The sequence below is a fragment of the Macrobrachium rosenbergii genome, chromosome 5, assembly GCF_040412425.1.
Source record: "Macrobrachium rosenbergii isolate ZJJX-2024 chromosome 5, ASM4041242v1, whole genome shotgun sequence".
Lineage (NCBI taxonomy): Eukaryota > Metazoa > Arthropoda > Malacostraca > Decapoda > Palaemonidae > Macrobrachium > Macrobrachium rosenbergii.
Window position 1 is genome coordinate 59528994 of NC_089745.1, and position 22837 is coordinate 59551830.

General features: G+C 42.2%; 1 protein-coding gene and 1 long non-coding RNA gene across 2 annotated transcripts in view; one reads left to right on the plus strand and one right to left on the minus strand.

Moving 5' to 3' along the window:
• The window catches only part of LOC136838839 (U3 small nucleolar RNA-associated protein 6 homolog), a 183268-nt gene that overhangs the window by 20096 nt on the left and 140335 nt on the right, over positions 1 to 22837 (minus strand). Inside the window, exon 15 of the mRNA XM_067104476.1 lies at positions 506 to 680. Coding sequence (XP_066960577.1) covers positions 506 to 680 — 175 coding nt within the window. The remainder of the gene's footprint in view (positions 1 to 505; positions 681 to 22837) is intronic.
• On the plus strand, positions 2692 to 8965 carry LOC136838840 (uncharacterized). Its single transcript, XR_010853136.1, has 2 exons — positions 2692 to 4786; positions 8873 to 8965. It is a non-coding gene; the product is annotated as an uncharacterized lncRNA (long non-coding RNA).

Genomic DNA, 22837 nt, shown 5'->3' on the forward strand with positions numbered 1-22837 from the left:
CCAATTTTTTATCATCTATTTCAGAGAGACTAAACAGTACGTATACGTGTACGTGTGCACGTACGTATATACAGTATATCTCCAAATGTCTGAATCTGTAACCAGCAATAATGTTTGTTTTGCTTCATCATATGCCTAGCAGTGCCAAAACTGTTTGTTTTGCTCCAAATCCTTCAAACCAAATTTATGAAATCATAAGAGGTCTAGAACTGAAAAGAGGAAGTTTGGTAGCAAATGCATACCACCTTCATGTCCCAGGTACTATACAATAGTTTTGAATGGTGGGACTCCCTATACCCACAAAACAAACTGTCAGTAAAGACGAGCTTAAAAGTAACATCGTTATTAACTTTAAGTAGTTCAACCATACTGAGCTAAAATGCTTGATACATGATTAGAACAAAGGGCTTATCTTTAATATTAAAATCTAGATTTTACCTAAGTTTCTGTACTGATATATTATTATAAAAAATGATACAAAAGAAGAGATGCAGGCAATACTAACCTTGCGAATTGCCTTGGCCTTAGCCTTTGGAACAAAGTAAGGAGCTATCTCTGTTTGCTGCAAGAACTCTGGTTTTAAGGTTGATGATTTCTTCAAGATAGCATCTAAATCATTGGTAGCCGATTTTGTAGCAATACTTTTATTACCAGGGTTCAGTTGATCTGAAAGTTCATATCTGAAAAAACATTACAATTAATGAACCAAACAAAAACTTCTTTCAGTTTTCTTCTGAAGATGGAAAGAGAAACCCACAAGATTCTTGTGTATAACTTGTTTACTGGTAAATATTTACATGTAAACAAGTTATACACAAGAATCTTGTGGGTTTCTCTTTCCAATTACAATTAATATTCCTACAAATACTTGCAAGCAAATAATAGTTTTCATTTCCTTTTGTAAACCTATGATTTTCAAGGAATTTAGATTTCATGTGTAATACAAGAATTTATGGTTTATCAAGAAATAAAGGATATTCACCTTACAATGTGACCAGCAAAATGAATCGAAGAAAAAAAATTAATTCTCAATATTCCACTTTAAGTATATTAGAGATAATTTATTCACCATTACAATATATATATTACAGTGAGGCCAAGTGGGGACAGAGTTGCAGCTAATGGCACCAAAACAGCAAACCCCAAAATAGTATCAATAGACAATGCTGGGTAATCAACTTGCAATATAGGTTGATCGAGTCAAAGCTGAGAGTAAGAAGAAGAGTAGCAATGAAACAATACTGTGAGCTAATCTTCTAACATGACCAATAAAAAACAAAGCTTCACTTTCTAAGGAATCAATAATTAACCACACAAAAGTCATACATATGAATAAAGCCAATAAGAGCAAATCACACTGATGATGAGCTGATGTAGCCAAGTGGGTAATTACTAGGGATATCTAGCATGGCATTCAAAACACGAAAGATAAGAAGTCTCATGTCTCTCTCCTCCTAAGCATGGCTGGAATAAAACTATCTTGAGGGCTAGGATAAAGCCAAGCGTACTAACATGGGCTCCTGTAGAAGAATGCTCAATAGGAAAGAGAAATGTCACAGAGGTACCTCTGCCAAACATAGCAACAGAGAGACCATTCCAGGTCCACTTATAGAGGAAAGAAAAGCTAAAGGTTCCCTTTCACACAAGGAATCTTATTATCTGTAAAAGAAGGTCTAAGGCAGAAGTGGGAAGGATGGCTAATAGTGAAAAAAGTAAAACGTCCCATTGCAATGTGTAAAAGGGAATAAGAATGAGCTGCAAGGATATGGTACGGTAATGAGAGTGCTGTATCCCCACATCTACCTCCTGAGGATCTTAAGAAAAATGCCCCACGGGCAAGAGCTAAGTCATCTGGTAATTGAGTCCCAAAAGGAGAGAGCAGATCATCCACCTTCCAAGACTCCATTCTGTAAAGCCTCCTGAACCAGCACCCTGTGAAGACCTATACTAAACTTACTGTATCAAAAATTGGGAGCCAAGTGAGAAGCCATGAAGTTTTCAAATGCCAAAGTAACAAAGGCATAAAGAAAAAATGCAAAAGCTATGAGAGGGGAATGTTCAAGAGAGAACTCCAACCTACTCCATTCTTAGCACAGCTCTCATTTTCCCCCCTTTCCTGTTCCAAGCTAAGGTTAGGAAAGCTGTAATAAAAGATTTGGTAAAAAAATCCTGAATCTTTGGGAAGATGGGGACCTAAATTCCTGATGAAGGCATGCTGAACATGCCTCAATAGTCCAAGTACAGTACTTGACTGATGTAGACAGAGACATACACCTAGCCTCCAAAGAAAGTCAGAAGTATTCCACGAATGACCTCAGCCTGATGAATGAACTAATCATATGCAGATACTACATAATTAGAGCCTATAACGCACACACACAAACACATGCCTAACCTTTTTTAATTTTTATTTTATGCTATTCTCATCTTTATTTTTATTGTATTTTCTCAATTTTCATTTTTTGTGTTTTGTTATAATTTTTCACTATATAAATGATGAAAAAAAATTACAAAACTAAAGAGACAAAGAAATGCATTCTATATCCCCTAGCATGTGTATATATATGTGTGTGTAGTTATACACACAAACACTCATTCCCTTTTGCTGTGGGAAGGAGATGAGTTATAAATAGCTCAACATGCTGCCAACATCTATGAGAAAATTCATTACAAATTTTGCATTAGTGTAAAGTTAGTTAGTTATAAATGATTTGTTTAACCAGACCTCTGGACTCTTTTAGGGTTCTTCTTGGGCTGGAAAAAGAAGGGGGGAAAGAATACATGAAAAATTAAGTAATTAAATAAATAAATAAATAATAAAAAAGGGGAAAGAAATTAAAATAAATAAAAAAAATCAAGAGGGAAAGAGGAAAAAAAAGGAAAAGAAAGGGAGGGTAAAAAAAGGGGGGAGATTATATTTTATTTATCAATTTAATTTTATTTAAGAAGAGAATGATATCACTAATTGAAAAGTTATTACCTTCTGCTAGAATATTCTTTATTGTTTTATTTTGTAAATAAGTATTTCTTTCATGCCATCTGGGACACTCAATCAAGATATGTTTGATTGTTATTGGGATGTTACACCTTTCACAAGTTATTGGATTTGTGTGTGGAGTTGACATCAGATGACCATGTGTGAGTCTGGAATGTACTATTCTGAGTTTTGTTAAAATTACTTCATTAATTCTTTGCTTTTGGGTAGAAGAATGCCACTTTTTAACTTCGTTCTTAATTTGTTTTAGTTTGTTTTGAGGGGGTATATTTGTCCAACCATTTTGCCAATCCCTATAAATTAAAGGTTTAACTGATGCTAGCCAGTCTGATATGGGAGCTTTCATAGTAGTTGGGGGGATTGTACAAGCCAATTTAGCAGCTTCATCTGCTTTCTCATTACCTTCAATGCCTACATGGGCTGGGATCCAACAAATTTGAACTTGAAGGCCGTTTGTAATTAACTGATGAATTTTCAGTTGGATATTTTGGACAAGGTGATTATTTGATTTAAATGATCCTATTGCTTCAATTGCACTTCTTGAGTTGCTCAATATGAGTACTGAAGGAATTCCTTTTTTTGATATAATCTAGAGAGCCAATTGTATGGCTGTTAATTAGCTGTAAATACTGATGATATTAGAGGAAGGCCCATTTGGATAGTTTCATCACTTGAATAGGCTGATGAGCCCACTCCAGCTTCATTTTTGGATCCATCTGTATAGATTATGAAGGGATTACCCTTCCAACTTATGTGTTCCATGGCATGTTGATGGTACATTTCTGTGTTGAACATTTGTTTCTTTGAAAGGTAAGATAAATATGTGCATATTTTTGCCCTTTTAGTGTCCATGGTGTGATCCAATTTATTTCTTGGGTAAATTTGGGTATCATGTTATGTAAATTCAATACATGATTAGTTTTTTTAGTAAATGAGTTTTGATTTGGGTTATTATTTGTATTTTGATTGAGAAATTTATTTGATACAGGAGATGTGCCTGCTTGAAGGGATAAGCCTCTTCTTAAAGTAATTAGATCTCTGTAATATTTTAGAGGCAGTTGGCCTTCTTCTGCTAGGATAGAGACAGTTGGAGATGAGCGGAAGGCTCCTGTACATATACGCACTTCCTCATGATGTAAAGCATCAAGAGATTTTAGAGTTGCTTCTGAGGCAGTTAAATAAATTGGACAGCTATAATTTATAATTGATAGTACTGTTGCATTGTACAACATTAACATTGTGTCTCGTCCTGCACCCAATTTGGTGGGTGTGTGAGATTTTCTTTAATAATGTAAGGGCTTTAGATCCTTTGGCTTTGATATATTTGACATGATCTTTCCAATTTAAATGCTGATCAAAAATTATACCCAAATATTTAACACTATTGCACATGTTTATCTCTTCATTATAAAGATATAACTTAATGGTTTGTTGTTTTAACCATCTTTTGTCTTTGTAGAAGAAAATGCCGTTTGTTTTATTTACCAACAACTTGAAGCCTACAGAGTTGGTTCAAGTGGTTATATTATTTGTTGCTATATTAAGTATTCTTTGAGCATGTCTCAGAGAATAACTTGAATAATATATTACAAAATCATCTACATACAAACTATTTTGTACACCCTCAGGCAGGTTCATAGTAATATCATCTACTGCCAGGGCAAATAAGATGCAGCTCAAAACACTGCCTTGGGGGATAACCTCCTCTTGTATGTAGCAATTTGAATATGTATTTTCTATGTGTACTTGAAATGTACAATTTGTTAAAAAATTGTTGATAAATATTGGAAGGTAGGCCCCAACGAGAGCGGAGACTCTGGTTCGCTCTAGTTGCCTCCGCCATGACATTATTGACCTCATCCTCTGGAAAGAGGTTAGGTCCCCAGATAGAACTCTTCATAAGTCTATTGGGCTCATGTCTGATGGCGGCCTCTGCGAAGATGTGTTTCCTGCAGTTCTGTCTCGCTACCACAAAGTCATAAAGGTCCGATTGGAAGGAAGCCAATAACGACTTTGTGAGGACCTGAAATAGAGGTTCGTCATTATAAACCAATGCCGTTACCTCTGAGATGGTGACGGAGTGCAGGGAGCGACTCAACCTGCACTTGGCCTCAAATTCCGCTTTGAGCAGAGCCTCCGAATTCTGGGAAGTTGCTCGCTGAATAGGGTGGAGGCACATTCGAATCGAAGTTTCCCCACCGTAAAGGTTGCCGGAGCTCCCAACCAACACTCCGAATCTCCGGGAAGAGAAGGGAAAGAATCTGTCTCCCGGAGTTGAGGCATGGTCTTGCCATCTATCCCTGCCTGAAGGGTCAACTCTGCAATCTTAGTAGTGCAGGGGGTAGGGATGGCGTCACCTACGGAGAACATCGTAAAACTTCCCTTGAAGGGGGTAAGTTTACATGTTCTCAACTCCCAATCTGTGAGAGCGCATCAGGGTGGATTGAGCTTGGTCCCTTGGGAAGATGACTGTCTCTTTAGGGACCTTATCAGACCTAATCCAGGCTTCTTCCGTTAATCTGGCAAAACCTGGATAGGGACGTACTAGGTCGGCTGGAAAGAACTCCAGTTCCTCCAGACGACGAAAGTGCCCAAACCCTCAATGGTCAGTGTGCCATTATGCAGGGGAGCATGCAGGGCCAGCCGCCAAATTTCCCTTATCAAAGGGGGCAGTTTGGAGGCATCCGGGACAACGTGGGATTGTTGTGCTGCTCCGGATTGGATGAATCTGGAGAGCAGGCTTTCCTGGGCCTGCACCTGTTGTGCCAATGACTGCATTGACTCACTGGAGGACTGTAAAAAACCAGGTGAGTCGAGAGAACGTTAGCCTACCTTCTACCTTGAGTCGATTTTCTGCATCCAAGAGATCGACAAAGGCCTCAGAGTCAAAGCTAGGCTGTGGAGACTTAGCCTTTGAATCTCTGGACCTCGACCCTTTAGAAGAGGAGTAGCCTTACTTGAGGTTTTTGGTTTGGGAGCCAGAGACGACCTAGAGGGAGCTGGCGGGTTAGACCTTTGAGGTCTAGAGGGCTTTGTTAAGTCCTTCTTTTTCAGGGATTTCACCTTGGGTATAACAGACCGAGATCTGTCCCCAAGGTTAGCTGGTTTTGGAAACCCCTGGAAGGAGGAAGAAGAAGAAGAAGGTGAATTAAATAAGGTTCTATCTAAACTAACCTCGCCTGCCTCACTTACCACCCTACCTTCTACCTGTTGGTCATCCACGCTCATGGGCTCCAGGTGGATGTTAATCCGCCACCTCTCCGCACAGGTTGTCGCCTTGGGAGGGCTATCTCTTGCCTGGTCTTCTCAATGAGGGCGGCCAACTCCTCGGTAATGCGGCGGAGATCCGGCACCAGGGTAGAGGAGATTACAGATCTCCTCCGAGAGCACGTAGGGGTTGCCGGACGCAACATTCCTCCCAAATCCGCCGACCCCGGTCTTCAGGGTCGACAGCGAAGAGGCACGGATTTTGCTGGGTTAGACTGGGAAAGAAGGTAGGACTTACAGAAATATTCTCTCGAATTTTCGTATATTTCGATGTGAGGCATCAATATCAAAGGGGACTAAAGGTTAGCAGACTCTCATCCCTTACCGACTCATCGGTCGCCAGTTCGTAGAGAGCGTAACAAATTTCACAGCCGTCCGGGTGCCAAATGGTCAGGTCCCCAACATGCACTGCACAGCTGGAGTGCGAGCGGCACACCTCGTGTCCGCACGATTGCTGGAGAACGGCCGAGCACCCTGGCTTCCTGACAACGTTACCAATCTGTAAGTGCAATGATGGTACATGAGTATCATTAAGGCAAGACTTGCGGACTAGGTCCGCGGCCAGAGATTACCTTAACTCAGCTTAAGAGTGATGACACATGTGAATCAACAAGGCAAAAACCCGCGGAACTGATTCTGGCAGCAAGTTCTAAAACATCACTTAAATTACTGAATGGTTAACTCATTATATAAATGTTATAATCAGGTACTCTATGACACTCCGTCGTGAATAGTCACTGAAATCTCATTATGTCTCATAATATGGGGACGGCGTAACAGTGGCGGAGTAGGGGGGGGTCGCATATAGCCCCTTCTCAAACGCCCAGGGCAGAAACCATATAATGGAAACCGCCAACAACCGTGACTCAAATCCACAGGGTGGTTAAATGGACAAGAACAACGAAAATTCAGACTAGTCCAGCGGAGAAGTGGATTCTAACATACCCTAACTGTTATTATGCATCCACGGGACAATGTTCGATGCTCCAGCTACTAACTACTAAAGCAATTAGAAGCGAGCTAACGAAACACCGCCTGTATGGGAAAGGTAGTAAGTGGCGGAAACCCGGCGAATTGCGACCGGTCAGGTGGGTAGCACCCTCCGGACGCCGACTATAACCACCTTACGGGGGTGATGAACGCAAGCGAACTGCTTTCCTCTTACGAGGACAACGCTCAGGCGACGTCACCAAATTCTAATCATTAAGGTAGATAGACGGGGACTAGGCTACATACACAAGAATATGGAGTTAATTGATCCTAGCCTACCCTTCAAAAACCTAGCTTCTTGGTCTGGTCAGGAAGGCCAGGATTAATGCCACTGGTGTGGGGAGAGAAGGACCTACGTCCTAGCTCAGCCACACTCCCCAAAACTGAAACAGCTTGGTCAGGTGGCAAAATAAGAAGTGAGGATCCCCTCTTAAAGGAACTCAAAATTAGCCTAACCTCACCTTCCAAAACCTAATGGCCTGGTCAGGAGAGTTAGGTAGCCTGAACATCGTGTAAGAGCACTGTCATGCCTAGCCGTGGTAGGTTAGGCTAGATAACTACCTTATATTAGAAATAAAACTACCTAGCATATAAACAACCAAAATATAAGAGATAACCACTCGTGATGTGGGGTAGCCTAGTATTAAACATATATAAATACATATATAAATACACAGTTGACTCGACAGCAGGGAAGGTCCAGGAAAGATAGGTTATTTTGGTAACATAAGGTACCCAAAATGGCCTCCCTGACGCCGAATCGCATGCATAAATTAATCCAGGAATAGATATGTCATCCTTCCTTGTACATAACAGGTATCATCATGAATAAATAATTTACACCATTGAGAAGGAACCAGTTTGCTGGTGGAGAAAGGAGACTGATAAAAGGACTCGAATTCTATTGTCAGAAAATGGGGAGCCTAATGCTCTCGCGACAGCGAAGAGGCTGATACCCGATTCCTCACCTCCAACCAGCGATCTGGTAAATTCTCCAATTAAGCTCCAAACTAAATGGAGTAAAGATAAAAACTAGGAGAATTCGTTCATTTATTAGAAAAGTTGAGATAGAAGGTCGAAAACGGGAAGAGGCAAACATACAGCCCACGCTCGGCTGTGACGCAGCATTGTTAATACTGGTAAACAATAACTACGTACAATTCAAAAATACGATGCCTCTGCGTTAAACAAACCAACCAGAATTAGTACTCAACTTAGATGGTGGGAAAATCTCGGTAGAAGACATGATGAGCTGCCAAAATACGGAACACTATCACAAAACAAAATTTCACGTGTTCTCGATATTGTGCTAAAATTGGAATGACGACATGGTCATGTGATGACGCCTAGCGGGTGAGCGGGGAAGCAACCTTTGGTACGGCACACCCAAATTTGGGACTTTGAGAATAGAGAGATCTATTGGACGAAGACCTGTGATAGTAGAGTCCACTCACCCCTAGTGCATACCGACACCGTTATGGTGATCGCTCCGGTGGTAGTAACCCCGGCATTATGGATAGCTTTTTTCTCCGGTATATTTAGCAATATTTATATCTAGAAATGAGTGCTATTGGAACCATTTCACTGGGTGACACAGGTCGAGCCCAGAAATATTGGAAGGTGACCTCGAATATCAGATTTGTGGAGTTTGTGCATAATATTGTATCTCCATGTGGTATCATATGCTTTTTCTGTATCAAAGAAAATAGCCACGGTCAGCCTTTTCTTTTCAAATCCTTTTTTAATATGATCTTCTATTGAGTTAACGGGTCTAGTGTAGATCTACCAGCTACTGATCCCGATTGGGTAGGTGATAAAATTGAGCGTTTTGTTATGACACTTGCTAATCTCAATCTAACCATTTTCCCCAACAGTTTGCACAAGCAACTTGTTAAGAGATATTGGTCTATAATTAGTGGGGTTGCTAGGGTCTTTTCCTGGTTTACTGATGGGTAAGATTATTGCATGTCTCCACTTAGTTGGGAAGACATGCATTAGCCATATGTTATTATATAATTTTAATAAGAATTCTTTAGCTAGTGTAGCTAAATTCTGGATCATTTCAAAAGAAATCATATCATGACGCGGAGCTGATGATTGACATGATTTTAGGGCATAATTAAGTTCATTCATATTGAATTCTTGGTTATAATCAAGGTCCTCATCAGTTTCAAAATTAAGTGTATGATTCATTTTTTGTGTTCTAATTCTTTTGAAGTGTTCATCTAAATTAGAATAAGCACTAATATCTTCTATATGTTTGGCTAATATATTTGAAATATCTTGTAGGTTATGATTTAGTTTGCCATTATATAGTACTGTATTGGGCTTCTAGGTGGTCTTACATGTTTACCAATGATTTTACGAATTTTGTGCCATATTTCCTTAATTGGAGTATTTGGTGACAACTCTGAAATATAATTTTTCTAAGACTGAGCTTTTTCGAATATTATTGTTTTTCAAAATTTTGCATTACATTTATTGTAAAGTGGTTTAATGTGATCAATAGTTATACTTATGACTATTATCTTGTTTAGTTTGTTTATATTACAAGGGCCTTTATTAACGGTGTTTAATCTAGACTTTAGTCTACACAAATTACGTGCTAGTGTGTGTTTGGTTTGATTTAAGAGAGATAAATTGTTAGACCACCATGGAACGGGAGATATATTAGGGGCTGAAGAAGTTTTGGGGATGCATTTATCTGCAGCACTGATTACAAAACTGGAAAGAAATCACTTGTGACATTATTGTTTTGATTTAATGGGAAGGGAGGGATATTTCTAGTTTGTAAATCGTATTTATCCCAATCAGCTTTCATTAAGTTATATTTTATGGGAAATGATTGTTTTTTGTTATTCAAATAATTCAAAACAATTGGAAAGTGATCACTAGTATATGAGTTGTCTAGGACATTCCATTCCAGTTTTTCAATTAATTCCAGTGAGCATAATGAAATATCTATTGAGGAGAAGGTTAAATGAGTTTTTGAGAAGTACGTTGGTGAATCACTTTCAATCAGGCAATGTAAATTCTGGACATTTATGCAACTCTCAATGTCTGTGCCGGCCAAGTTACTAGCATGTGCGCTGTCCCACAATGGATTATGGGCATTAAAGTCGCCTACTGTTAGTAGTGGGCCATTTACATTATTTAGTATTTGTGGTAAATCACTAAAGTTTGAGTTAAAATTTGGCTGATTACAGTATATAGATTTAGTATAGAAATAATTTGATTGTCTGGCATATGCAATTTGATTGCAGTTATTTGATATGACAGTGATGTAACATTTAAGGGTTCATAAGTTGAATCGTTATGAACATATATAGCTGTTCCTAGCTTGCCATCCGCTATTGTTGAGTGGCAAGCTACTAATTTATAGTTTCTAAAGTTCTTAGTTGTACCAATATGCTGTAGACATATGCAAACAGGTTTATGTTCCTTTATTATTCTCTGGATTTCACCTAGCCGAGGCCGAGTAGAAAATCCATTCATGTTCCACTGAATTATTTTATTGGTCATTGTTTGGTGGGATTGGCGTTAGATTTTGTAAGTTAATTGATGATTTAGCTATACCGTATTCCGTAACATTTTAAGGGAGTTTGTGTTACTTTGAGGTTTCTTTGTAGCTAGTTTTGATTGCTGAATATTTGATGCACTGATCGGTTCTTCTTCATATTTCCTTATTAGCAAATCTATTTGAGTTTTGATCATGTTTTTCTTTAGTTTTAAGGATTCTGAGCATAGTTCGCCATCTTGATGGAATGTTAAAGGGCATTTTCAGAACCTAGTAAAGTTATTTATGAAATTTCGGGTTATATTTTCATTTTTGTTAGGTAAACGATTGTACATTATGATGAAATACTCTTGACATCCGCAAGATAAATCATGCTCCGAGTGTTGAAGGAATGTTTCTGATCTCTGGGTCCCAATTATGTTTCCATTACTGGATGTTGAAATATTTTTGTTAGGAATTTCTGGTATAGGTATGTTGAATCTCCGATGTGCTGGTATAAAATTTTGATTTGAATTTTAGGTTTATTATTATTATTCTTCTTTGGTCTTTTTGAGGGCTGATTTGAGGTGGTTGTGATTTGATTAATTTTATGGGTTTTTGATTCTTCAGTGGGATGTTTAATTGAAGATTTCTGCATTGATTTTGGTAATGAGAGTGCAGAAGAGTTAGTTGATTTATCCGTACTTGGGAAATCGTTATTTATATTTGTCTTGGATTGTGGAACACTATGGATTTCCACTTGTGATGCAGTTAATGTAATCTGTTTCTGATTAATGGGTGAGACAGGGGTTTTGCTAGATCAATCTGTGAATGGAATGTTAGGTTTTTTACCCTTGGGGGAGTTCTGTCAATTACTTTCCTTTTTTTATTATGGTTATCTTGTCAATTAAGTTTTCTGTAGATGATGTTAGTGCATTATGAGTTTCCAGATCTGGATTTTTAACCTCTGTTGATTTTTCCATAACGCTGGATTTCGTTTCTGAACGATTAACTGGGCTTGTTACTGGGGAGGTCTGTTGCAACTGTACTCTTGGGCTTTTATGAGTAGTAGAGGAGGGGGAGAGGTGTGTCTCAGCTATTCTGTGTTGAGATTCTTTATGTTTATTATGAGTTATTACAGCATTTGAATATGAATGGCGTTTTACTGGATCACTGATTCCTCTCACCTTCAGTTCGAGTTTGGCTTCGTTAACAAGCATACCAGTTCTGTCCATTAACATTTGTAATTCTGTATAATATTGATAAAATATACAGTCTTTAGGTTTTGTATGATGATTTAATTTGCAATTTACACATTTGAAGGTTTTGCATTTCCAATTTGTTGTGTGGTCTTCAGGATACAGCACATATAGCATTATTTCTACATCTTTTTGTTGACTGGCCATATTTTAGACAGTTAGAACATTGGCGAGGTTTAGGGACAAAGGGGCGAACTTCTCTATTTAGTCCTGGAATTTTTATTTTTTGTGGTAGTTCCCAGTTTGTAAATTTTATTTTGGCTATTTTAATGTTTATTTGCATGATTTCTACTTGGAACAGTATATAATTCCAAGTCATGTATGTTGTTATATCTTAATTTAAGGGAGTCAATTAGGATTTGTTTTGATGCTAGCTCTTTTTCATCATTGTCTGGGAGCATTACTGTTCCCTGCGTATAGTTTAGTGTTTCATGGCTGGTTACTGTTACTTTTATTTCATTTATGTTGGTTATTTGTAGAAAGGTTGTTGATTGGGCTTTGGTTGTTGTTTGTATTAGCCATTCATTGTTTTTGATATGTCTACATTCCATATCTTGTGTGGGGTGTATATTTAATCATTTGTTCTCTAAAATGGCTGGTGAGATCTGTTTTTCTACTTTTAATATTAAAAATCTGAACCAATTGTCTGGTCCAAAAATATGTTCAAAATGAACTAGTGTTGATGGGGTTTTAGGGAGATTACTTGTCTCTATTCTAAAATTATTGTCCTTTATGTATGGTTCCAGTGTTACAATCCTGGAGTTTACCAGTTTGTTTCTATTTGTTTCTTTTTGACTTTCTAAACTCTGAGTCTTTAGGAACTGATATTTTACTTGGAACAGGATGTTCCGTTGTAGCGTTTATATCTATGCTAAGGAGATTCAGGGAGTGACGTTCCATTAGTTATCGACTGTGCCAGAATTTTACCATCGTGGGGTTCAGGGGTACTAAAATCTTCATGACTACTTTGCATAAAGGATTAAAAAAACAAAAAAAATTAATAAATCTTGAAAAGATATCATTGGCTTTTTATGAAGTTGAATGTTCCACTAATGGCACAAGTGGGAACTGACTCCCAAATGTCCACTTCCCTACCCTACCCCAAAAGGGGGATGGCACATCATGATTAGTATGGCCCAAGTGTAAGCAAAACCTGCTTGCTAGGACTGAGTGTACTGTAATAATACAGTCATCCCGTCCTAATCACAATATGGGGTAACCAGACAGAAAGCCAAGAGACCTATTCCTAGAACCAGGTCCCCCGGGAATCCGTGGTCCAGCTCCACAGAATAGTTCCGCCTGAAAAAAACAGGTCCGACCGAACATTATCAGGTAGATGATGGTTCTACCACAGTTCCCACTATTTAGCTTCAGATTCAACTTCACTCCAAGCTATGATATGTTTTCCTATTTATTAATTTTGATAATTTTGACAAAAGTGGAAAAATCCACAAAATTATTCCTAAAGTGTATTTCTGAGTTCAGTCCCGTGTCAGCCGGTGAAATTCCATTACAGCACGAATTTCTAGGTATAACAATGCTAGATATACCAGAGAAAAAGAGCTTTCAGGAAAGCTGGGGTTACTACCCCCAGTCGAGCGTCTTCTAGGAAGACGTCGGTATAAAGAAGGGTGAGTGAAATACCACTACCACGGAAACCTACTCGAAAGATCTCTCCCTATCAAAATCCCCGGAACAGAGCGGTGAGCCGTTACAGTCCCTACACTCAACACCCGCCAGGACGGTGACACCAGCGCCACCTACCTCATTCCATTTTCTAGCACGTGACTGCATCCGTTTCTTTTGTGTGCTCGTCTCTCTTTGATTTGGATTTTTCAACATCTACGATGGCATCGAGCAGCTTTACCATCTCTAAGTTAAGTACCATCTTCTTGTGGGGTTTTGTTCTATTTTTTGGCTGTTATGGTCTCGTATTTTCATAAATATTGAGATCTTATTATGACGCCACGGCGTTCCCCGCCAGCCATGTCGACCACGAGGCGACTCCTTCAGTTCTTTTCGGTTGGAGTTGTCTCCTCGTCGTTATAGATAGATTTTGACCCCTTGGTTCCCTTCCTGGTGGTTCCTTGCGGTGGCTCCCCCCCTTTTTTGTTTACGAAATTACATTTCATTGGCCTATCGGCCTTTGTTAGGGTGATGCCCCGTCCAGGTACCCCCCCCCCAGGTTGGGTTCCTTTTTATTTTTGGTCTCAAGTAGGCTAATTATTTTATGCTTGGAGATGGTACTCTCTTTTTATTTTATTTTATGTATTTTATTTAATTTATTTTTGTTGTTTACCTCTGGGTGGTGGCGGCAGCCTCAGATCTAACCGCTTCCCCGAGGTAGGCTACGCTCCCTGTTGAGCACATTTTAGTCCCATTCTTTATGTGTGATGGTTATTTTGTGGAGTAGGCTTGTTTGCTTCCATCCCCTTGCCCTGGGTGTGGAGATCAGGTTGAGGGAGTTTTGGTTGCTGTTTCCTCCGGGGTCATTTTTCGGTGGGCAGAGTGAGCCCCTTAGTTCTCTTCCTCCATTTGGGGGAATAGAGTTCTTTGGATGTGTTTCCTCTAGGCTAGTCGCCTCCTTGCCCCCCATTCTCGATCCCGGTTGGTTCTCGGCACAAAATTTCTCTCCCTGTTGCTTCCCCTCCCTTCTGCACTCCTCCCTTTTCCTAGCCTATACTAGGTTAGGTCCATATTAGGCTTCGCCTAGGAAGGAGTCGGGCTTCGGGTTGCGTAGCTTCCAGTAGTAGGCTACCCTCCCAAGTTTCATTTTCTTGGAGGGATGGATGCAGTTGAGCGGGTGATATGTTTCTCCCTGTCTCCTGTTCCCTTCCTGGTAGCCTACTTCTCTCCCCTACTCCACCCCCTCCCCCCCCAGCCTTGCTCTACTCGCGCGGGTGACGCTAGATGGCGTTTTCTCCGAGTTCAGGGACTCCTCCTGTTGGTAGAGGGATTCGCTCCCTCCCATACCGTCCCTAGCATCGCTGTGTTGCGGTTGGTGGTTCGTTTGCTCGAACGTGTTCGAGTCACTATCCCATACCTCTCGTCTCCCCGTCGGGTTACGTAGATAGGGTAAAATATAATTGCTCCGGCTTATGTTATGAACATACGAGCACTTTGCCCGTCTTGTTTCTCCGGCGGGGAAGTAAGGGCGGAAGGTTTTACATTATATAAGGGGAGCGGATCCCTCCGGTCTCCGGAGTTTTTACCGTCACTTGTTATTGTTATTATTATTTTTCATTATTTTTTAGATAAGTCTGTTTATCTACAGGAGTACGCTCCTTTATATATTTTATATACGTGAGTCCGGTCCTACACCCGGGGGCTCCGCCGTTATTTTTTCTGGCAGCCCTTATGGTTAGTTCCTGGTTTCTCATTCCTTCATTCCCCGGAGTCCTCCGGGGTCTGAAAGCCTTTACCTTCCACTCTGTGCAATTTAGAGCTTATTGGCCCAGTTTATGATAAGGAAGTTCTTCTCCGCCGGAGTATTCCGGTTGTAGTTGAGTTTCCCGGCCTTGCCGGCTTTAGATTGCTTAGGGTGGGAGGTTCATGTACTTTTCTACTTACAGACTGTTCGCTGTGAGGAGCCGGGGTGTACCGCCTCCCTTCAACAACCCTACGGTCACGTAGTATGCCGGACCCACGCTGGTTGTGCGGTCCGACTTGACAAACCTGGTTGTTTGGCACCCCGATGGTTGTGAGGTTTGCTTCGCTCTCTGCGCAACCGTCCAGGATGAGTCGGTAAGTGACAGTCTTTTTCTTCCGTTTTATGCTCCTCATATTGTATATTGTTTATGAGATTACCGGATTGGCTTTTTCGTTCTTAGCTAATTGTTGGTTTTCTTACAGGCGGACGAAGCTTCCAAGAAGTCTGCCTTGGAATCCCTCCGGGCCTGGGTGGCTGGGTTTGGAAGGAATGTTCCGTCGGGGAAGCCCTACGTCCTCGACGCTAGGTTGAGGGACTTGCTCTACCCCGGCGCACAGGTGGCGGCCGCAGTGCCTGAAGATCTTGCCACCCCTATCATCCAGCAAATCCGGGATGCGACCCAGCCACCCCAAGTGGATATCCTCTACACTGAGGTCTCGGAGGATGTAGCCGCCTTGGATCTTAACCTGGAACCGATGAATACAGAGCAGGACCAGGTGGTAAGTGGTGAGGTAAGTGAGGTTGTTGGGGCGGGCCCCCCTCTGTTTGACTCCCCTGTTTCATCTGTCTCTTCATTTGCAGGTTTCGTGAAGTCTTCCTCCTTGGGTGATAGAGCTCCGTCTGCTATCCCCAAGTTGAAGTTGAAGACTTCATGGAAGGCGAAGGGCTACAAGTCCTCGACTTCCAAGAAGGCATCGCCCTTCCCCCCGTCGAAGGCTAAGGTTTCAGGACCTGTAGCCTCCGGGAGCAAGTCTGGTTCCTCCAGCAAAGGCGAGTAAGAGGGCTGCAAAACCAAGCCCTCCTCGCCAGCCTGCTTTTCGATGCAGAGGCCTTTGCTAATCAACTTTATAAAAAGTTTACAGAGGACCTAGATTCCAGATTTGACAAAATAACTGAGAAGTTGGCCAGTCATGATAACATACTGGCGGAATGGCTCGCCCACCCCAGCCGAACCACAGTACGTTATCCCCGACACTGCGGACCTCCGCCGTTCGATGTCGGTAACCCTTGGCGCCAGACTCGGGCCATCCAACATGATGGCAAGCTTACAGTTGAAGGTCTTGGCACGAGACGGTTGGAGGAATTGGAGTTCTTCCCCGATCTCTTGCCCCCTTACCCAGGCTTCGTAAGGCTTACAGGAGGAAGCTTGGATTCGGTCAGATAAGGTTCCTAGGAGACTGTCATCATCCCTAGGGACCAAGCTCAGTCGTCGGCTCTCCTGCGCACTCTGACGGAGTGGCAGGCAGAAAATACAGTTGACTCCTTTCAAGGGCAACTTTACGATGTTAAGCCTGGGAGATGACCTACCCACCCCCTTGCTTGGACAAAGTCGCTCTGGCTACGGCCCGGCGTGCCGATGGTAATCCGTTACCACAGTTAAGGGAAACAGACCCTACTTCCTGGTATTCCCAGGAAGTAATGAGTTCTGGGTGGACGCCCGTCCACTTTCACTGTCGGGAAGCTGGACCCCTTCTGCGCTTCCACTCAATTCAGTGAGCAGCTCCCCAAGCTGCCGGAATACTTATTGAAGGCGGAGTTTGATGCCCGGACTAAGTTAGCCCGGTCCTTGAACTCCGTCTGCCTTACAGAAGCTACTGCCGTCTCCTGCTCGGACGAGCCATTCTTCCAAGTTTTGGCTAAGTCCTTGCTAGCTGGCTTCCAGTCTGACTTGTTCGAGTTTATCATGGCCAGACTGGAATGCAGGAAGTTCATCTTCGCCGATGCTACTATCCGCCACGAGCCTAACAAGCTCGTTAAAAGCTCGATCTGGGGACCTAACCTCTTCCCCGAAGAGGAGGTCACAAACGTTATGGCCGAGGCTACACGGGCCAATCAGAGTCTGCGCTCTCACTGGGGCATTTCTGCCTATAAGCGCAAGACCCCAGAATCGGCCGGCCCCAGACGAGAGGAGGCAAACGCTTCAGGAGGCATAAGAGGCCCCACCATCAGGCGGTAGTCCAAGCCGTCCCGGTCTCGGCAGTAGCCCAGCCTTCTACCTCCAAGGCTCCCCCCAACAGTATGTGCTGGTCCAACCAGCTGCACCCTCTTATGTGGCTTCACCAGCATACAACCCCACATATGAGGGCCGTGGATACTTTCACAGCCTTAATAGGGTTGCAAGGGAGGAAGAGGCAAAGTCCCTCATAGAGGAAAGCCCAACACCACCCCAAGGGGAAGGCCTGGACGTGGTAGGGGGAATAAACCCGCTCCCTCCCACTGAGAGAACCCAGGTAGGTGGTCGCCTGTATTGGTTCAGGGACCAATGGACCTTCAGCCCTTGGGCACACAGCATTGTGTCCAAAGGACTAGGATGGAGCTGGATCAAGAACCCTCCTCCTCTAACCAGATTTTACCAGCCACCCACATCAACCCTACAGGATTATGTGACAGAATTGCTCAACAAACGAGCAATAAAGAAAGTAAGGCACCTAAAGTTTCAAGGCAGGTTATTCACTGTTCCCAAAAAAGACTCCGATCAGCAAAGAGTGATCCTGGATCTGTCGCGTCTAAATCTCTACATAAAATGCGACAAATTTCGCATGCTTATGGTAGCTCAGGTACGGACTCTACTTCCGCGTGGAGCCGTCACCACCTCTATCGATCTTTCAGACGCTTATTATCACGTCCCGATTGCGCGGAACTTCTCTCAGTTCCTCGGTTTCAGACTCGGGAATCAAGCCTACTCCTTTAGGGTCATGCCCTTCGGTCTGAACATTGCGCCCAGGGTATTCACCAAGCTGGCGGACACGGTAGTGCAACAACTCCGGTCTCGAGGATATCCCTAGCAGCGCACCTGGACGATTGGATAATTTGGGCACCAACAGTTCCGGAGTGTCAGAAGGCTACGTCCATAGTCATCAATTTCCTGGAGTCGCTAGGTTTTCAACTGAACAGAGAGAAGTCCCACCTGACTCCGGAGTCCCGGTTTCAGTGGCTGGGTCTCCAGTGGGATCTGTCCTCTCACACATTATCTCTCCCGCCTCCCAAGAGGAAAGAGATAGCATCTCTCACCAGGAGATTCCTCAAAAATCCATCGGCATCCCGCCGATCCCAAGAAAGAGTCCTTGGGTCTCTTCAATTTGCCTCAGTGACAGACCTGCTCTTAAAAGCGAAATTAAAAGACATAAACAGAGTGTGGCGGAGTCGAGCAAATGTCAAGCTCAGAGACAAGGTCTCCTCTATTCCTCGAATCTTAAAGACAAGACTGCAGCCTTGGACCACAGTCAGAGGCCTGTCCAAAACAGTTCCGCTTCAATTTCCCCCTCCGGCACTAGTTGTTCACACAGACGCTTCCCTAAGCGGCTGGGGGGGATATTCACCAAAACAGAAAGTACAAGGAACGTGGTCCACAATGTTTCAGCAGTTCCATATAAATACCCTGGAAGCTATGGCGGTCTTTCTAACTCTGAAGAAAATCCGCCCCAACCGGATTCATATCAGGCTGGTGTTGGACAGCGCAGTGGTAGTTCATTGCATCAACAGGGGCGGCTCCAAATCAGGTCGAGTAAACCAAGTAATGGTTGCTATCTTCTCCCTGGCGAACAAGCACGGCTGGCACCTGTCAGCCACCCACCTAGCGGGGGTACGGAACAAGGTGGCGGATTCCCTGTCCAGGGCTACTCCGTTGGAGACGGAGTGGTCCCTGGACGTGGAATCTTTCAAATGGATTTGCCGCCGGGTTCCGGGCCTCCAAGTGGACCTGTTCGCAACGGAGAGCAACTTCAAGCTCCCCTGTTACGTGGCCCCCAACCTGGACCCTCAGGCATACGCCACAGACGCAATGACAGTAGATTGGAACAATTGGGAGAAGATTTATCTGTTCCCTCCAATAAATTTACTGCTGAAAGTATTACACAAACTCAGGACATTCAAAGGTCAACCAGCCCTAGTAGCCCCCTACTGGCCGAAGAGCAATTGGTTCCTCTTCTTCAGGAACTGGGATTACGGAGTCTTCGGATTCCCAAGCCCATTCTGACCCAGACAGTACAAACCAAGACTGTGTCAGCTTCCTCAAGAATTCAGAATGCCCTAGTTTTATGGACTTTATAAAATTCGCAGCCCAAAAGGAGCGAACATTGACCCTGTCAACACTCTGTTTTTAGAATCAGATAAAAGAGATTCTACTCTTAGACAGTATGACTCAGCAGTCAAAAAATTAGCCTCCTTCCTGAAAGCATCTGAAGCCAAAATCATGACGACTAATTTAGGAGTTTCCTTCTTTAGATCACTGTTTGAGAAAGGCCTTGCTCCGCCACTATTACCACAGTCAAGTCAGCATTGAAGAAAGTATTTCTTTACGGCTTTAAAATCGACCTTACAGATTCCTATTTTCATCTATCCCCAGAGCATGCGCTCGTCTGAGACCAGTATCACGCCCACATTCTGTTACGTGGTTTCTCAATGACGTCCTTAAGTTAGCATCAGAGTTGGATAACTTTCACTGCTCTTATCAGGATCTGTTAAGGAAGACTTTATTTTTGATTAGCTTGGCTTCAGGTGCTAGAATCTCAGAGCTGTCGGCTCTCACTAGAGGTGATAATTTTGTGAACTTCCTCCCGTCTGGAGAGGTCCTCCTTTCCCTGACCCTAGATTTTTAGCTAAGAACGAAGACCCACAGGACAGGTGGTCTCCTTGGAAGGTGGTGCCCTTCCTCAAGACCAGTCTTTATGTCCAGTTTATACACTTAAATTTTACCTTTTAAGAACTCCACAGAGTAAGTCGGGTCCTCTTTTTATCAGGGAGAAAGGTGGTACTCTTTCACTGAATGCTATAAAACAACAAATTCTGTATTTCATTAAACAGGCCAACCCAGATTCAGTTCCTAAGGTTCATGATATTCGAGCAGTTGCTACTTCCATTAATTACTTTCATAATATGGACTTCTCAGAGTTATCTAAATTTACGGGTTGGAAATCACCTCTAGTGTTTAAACGCCACTATTTAAAAATCGCTCAAGCCCTGAAATTTTCTACCATAGCTGTGGGAAGTGTCATCTCCCACCTTAACTAATCATATCCTTATCCTTTCCTTTCCCCCCACCCGCCTGCCTCATTTACTTCTCTGCTTATTCTCCTGGTTGATTATACCTCACTGCCTGGCTCCTCATATTGATGTATCTTGTATCTGCTGATGGAAAAGTGTAATCTGACATGCCATGATTGTTTTTCTTATGGGGTACTGGACGGTTTTTATTTGGCTCCACGTACCCCAGATATATGTATATATGTTCTGTATATGTTAATTTTCATTGATCTTGTCTCTTACGTGTTTAGCCTAAGTTTACGTGTATAGTATTAAGGTTGTATTTGCAATTATCTCATGCACATTTCATGTTTCACCTTGCTTTAAGTAGTTTTAAGATTTTTGGGGCTTCTTCCCCGTCGTGACGGGGACCTCCCCACGTTTCATAGTATTAAGTTTTTTGATGTGCCTTAGATTTAGTATACCTTAGTTTTAGTATTCTTGCTACATGAAAGAGATTACTTGATTAAAATTATTTTCGTAAAATTTTTGCCTTTTTCTTCAGATTACCCCTTTTTTCCTTGTAGTTACAGCCTTGGCATGATTCTCTATCACTATTTCACCGGCTGACACGGGACTGAACTCAGAAAAGGGATTTTGACAAAGGAAAAATCTATTTCTGAGGGAGGTCCCGTGTCACCCGTGACCCTCCCTGATCACCTAGTACTCCCCTACTTGCACATGCCAAGTCTGGGGTTAGTGCTAGCATGGAATGAGGTAGGTGGCGCTGGTGTCGCCGTCCTGGCGGGTGTTGAGTGTAGGGACTGTAACGCTCACCGCTCTGTTCCAGGGATTTTGATAGGGAGAGATCTTTCGAGTAGGTTTCCGTGGTAGTGGTATTTCACTCACCCTTCTTATACCGACGTCTTCCTAGAAGACGCTCGACTGGGGTAGTAACCCCAGCTTTCCTGAAAGCTCTTTTTCTCTGGTATATCTAGCATTGTTATACCTAGAAATTCGTGCTGTAATGGAATTTCACCGGGTGACACGGGACCTCCCTCAGAAATAGATTTTTCCTTTGTCAAAATCCCTTTATTATTATTATTATAAGGTGTTATAATATATAAAATCATTCTACAAGTGTAATATGTGTCTCTGTGAAAATTTTGATGTTTTGCTTGCAGATTCGTCATTTGTTGTAGTGATATGATTTTAAAATGTCTTGATATGTTTTTTTTTTCCATTTGTTTAATATGTTGTGCCGTATATTATACTGAGTGAATTCGAATTCGTAACAGGCTGTGTAGAGAGAGAGCGAGGGTAAGATTCTTATCAGATCACTTAGGAACATCCTGTGTTTACTCAGTTGTTTGGGGAGAACGAAGTCGTGTTTGGAGAAAGGAGGGGCCTCTTTGGTTATCATGACGAGTTGACAGCCAATCGGCAAATTGCCTGTTATGCATTTATCATGTGTGCCTAACCCATGGTTATTAGCTGTGTCTGTGCTTATTCTTTTTCATAAACTGAGAAAGAGAGAATGAGTAAGAGAGAGAGTTGAAGTTGACATGCTGACAGCCAGCCAGTTTTGGGTCCAAAATACTTCCTTTTGTTTGTTCAAGGGTTTGAGTGTCCAGCGGATGATGTCAGTCATTGATAAGAGCTCTGGCATATTTCCTTCTGAGCCTTTGAGTCCCTGTATGTATACTGCACATGTATACCTGTATATGATATTTTAATGATAAAATAAAGTTTGTTCATACTTACCTGACAGATATATATATAGCTGTATTCTCCAAGTCCGACAGAATTTCAAAATTCATTTTGCACGAGTGGCCGGGCAGGTGGTTAGTACCCATTCCCGCCGCTGGGAGGCGGTATCAGGAACCATTCCCATTTTCTATTCAGATTTTCTAACGTCACTGACTCCTGAGGGGAGGAGGGAGGGCAATATGAATATATATATCTGTCAGGTAAGTATGAACAAACTTTATTTTATCATTAAAATATCATTTTGTTCATGAGACTTACCTGTCAGATATATATATAGCTGAATACCACCTTTGGAGGGGGTAGAGACAGCCAAGAATTAGGAAAAAACCAATTATTGGTAAAATTATTTTGGTTCCTATCTGATAGCGTAGCTGACTGAGTGGTTACTGTCACTCTAGTCTGCTTCTGCTTTACTAGAGACCCCAGCGAGGTAGTGACCTATATAGCTG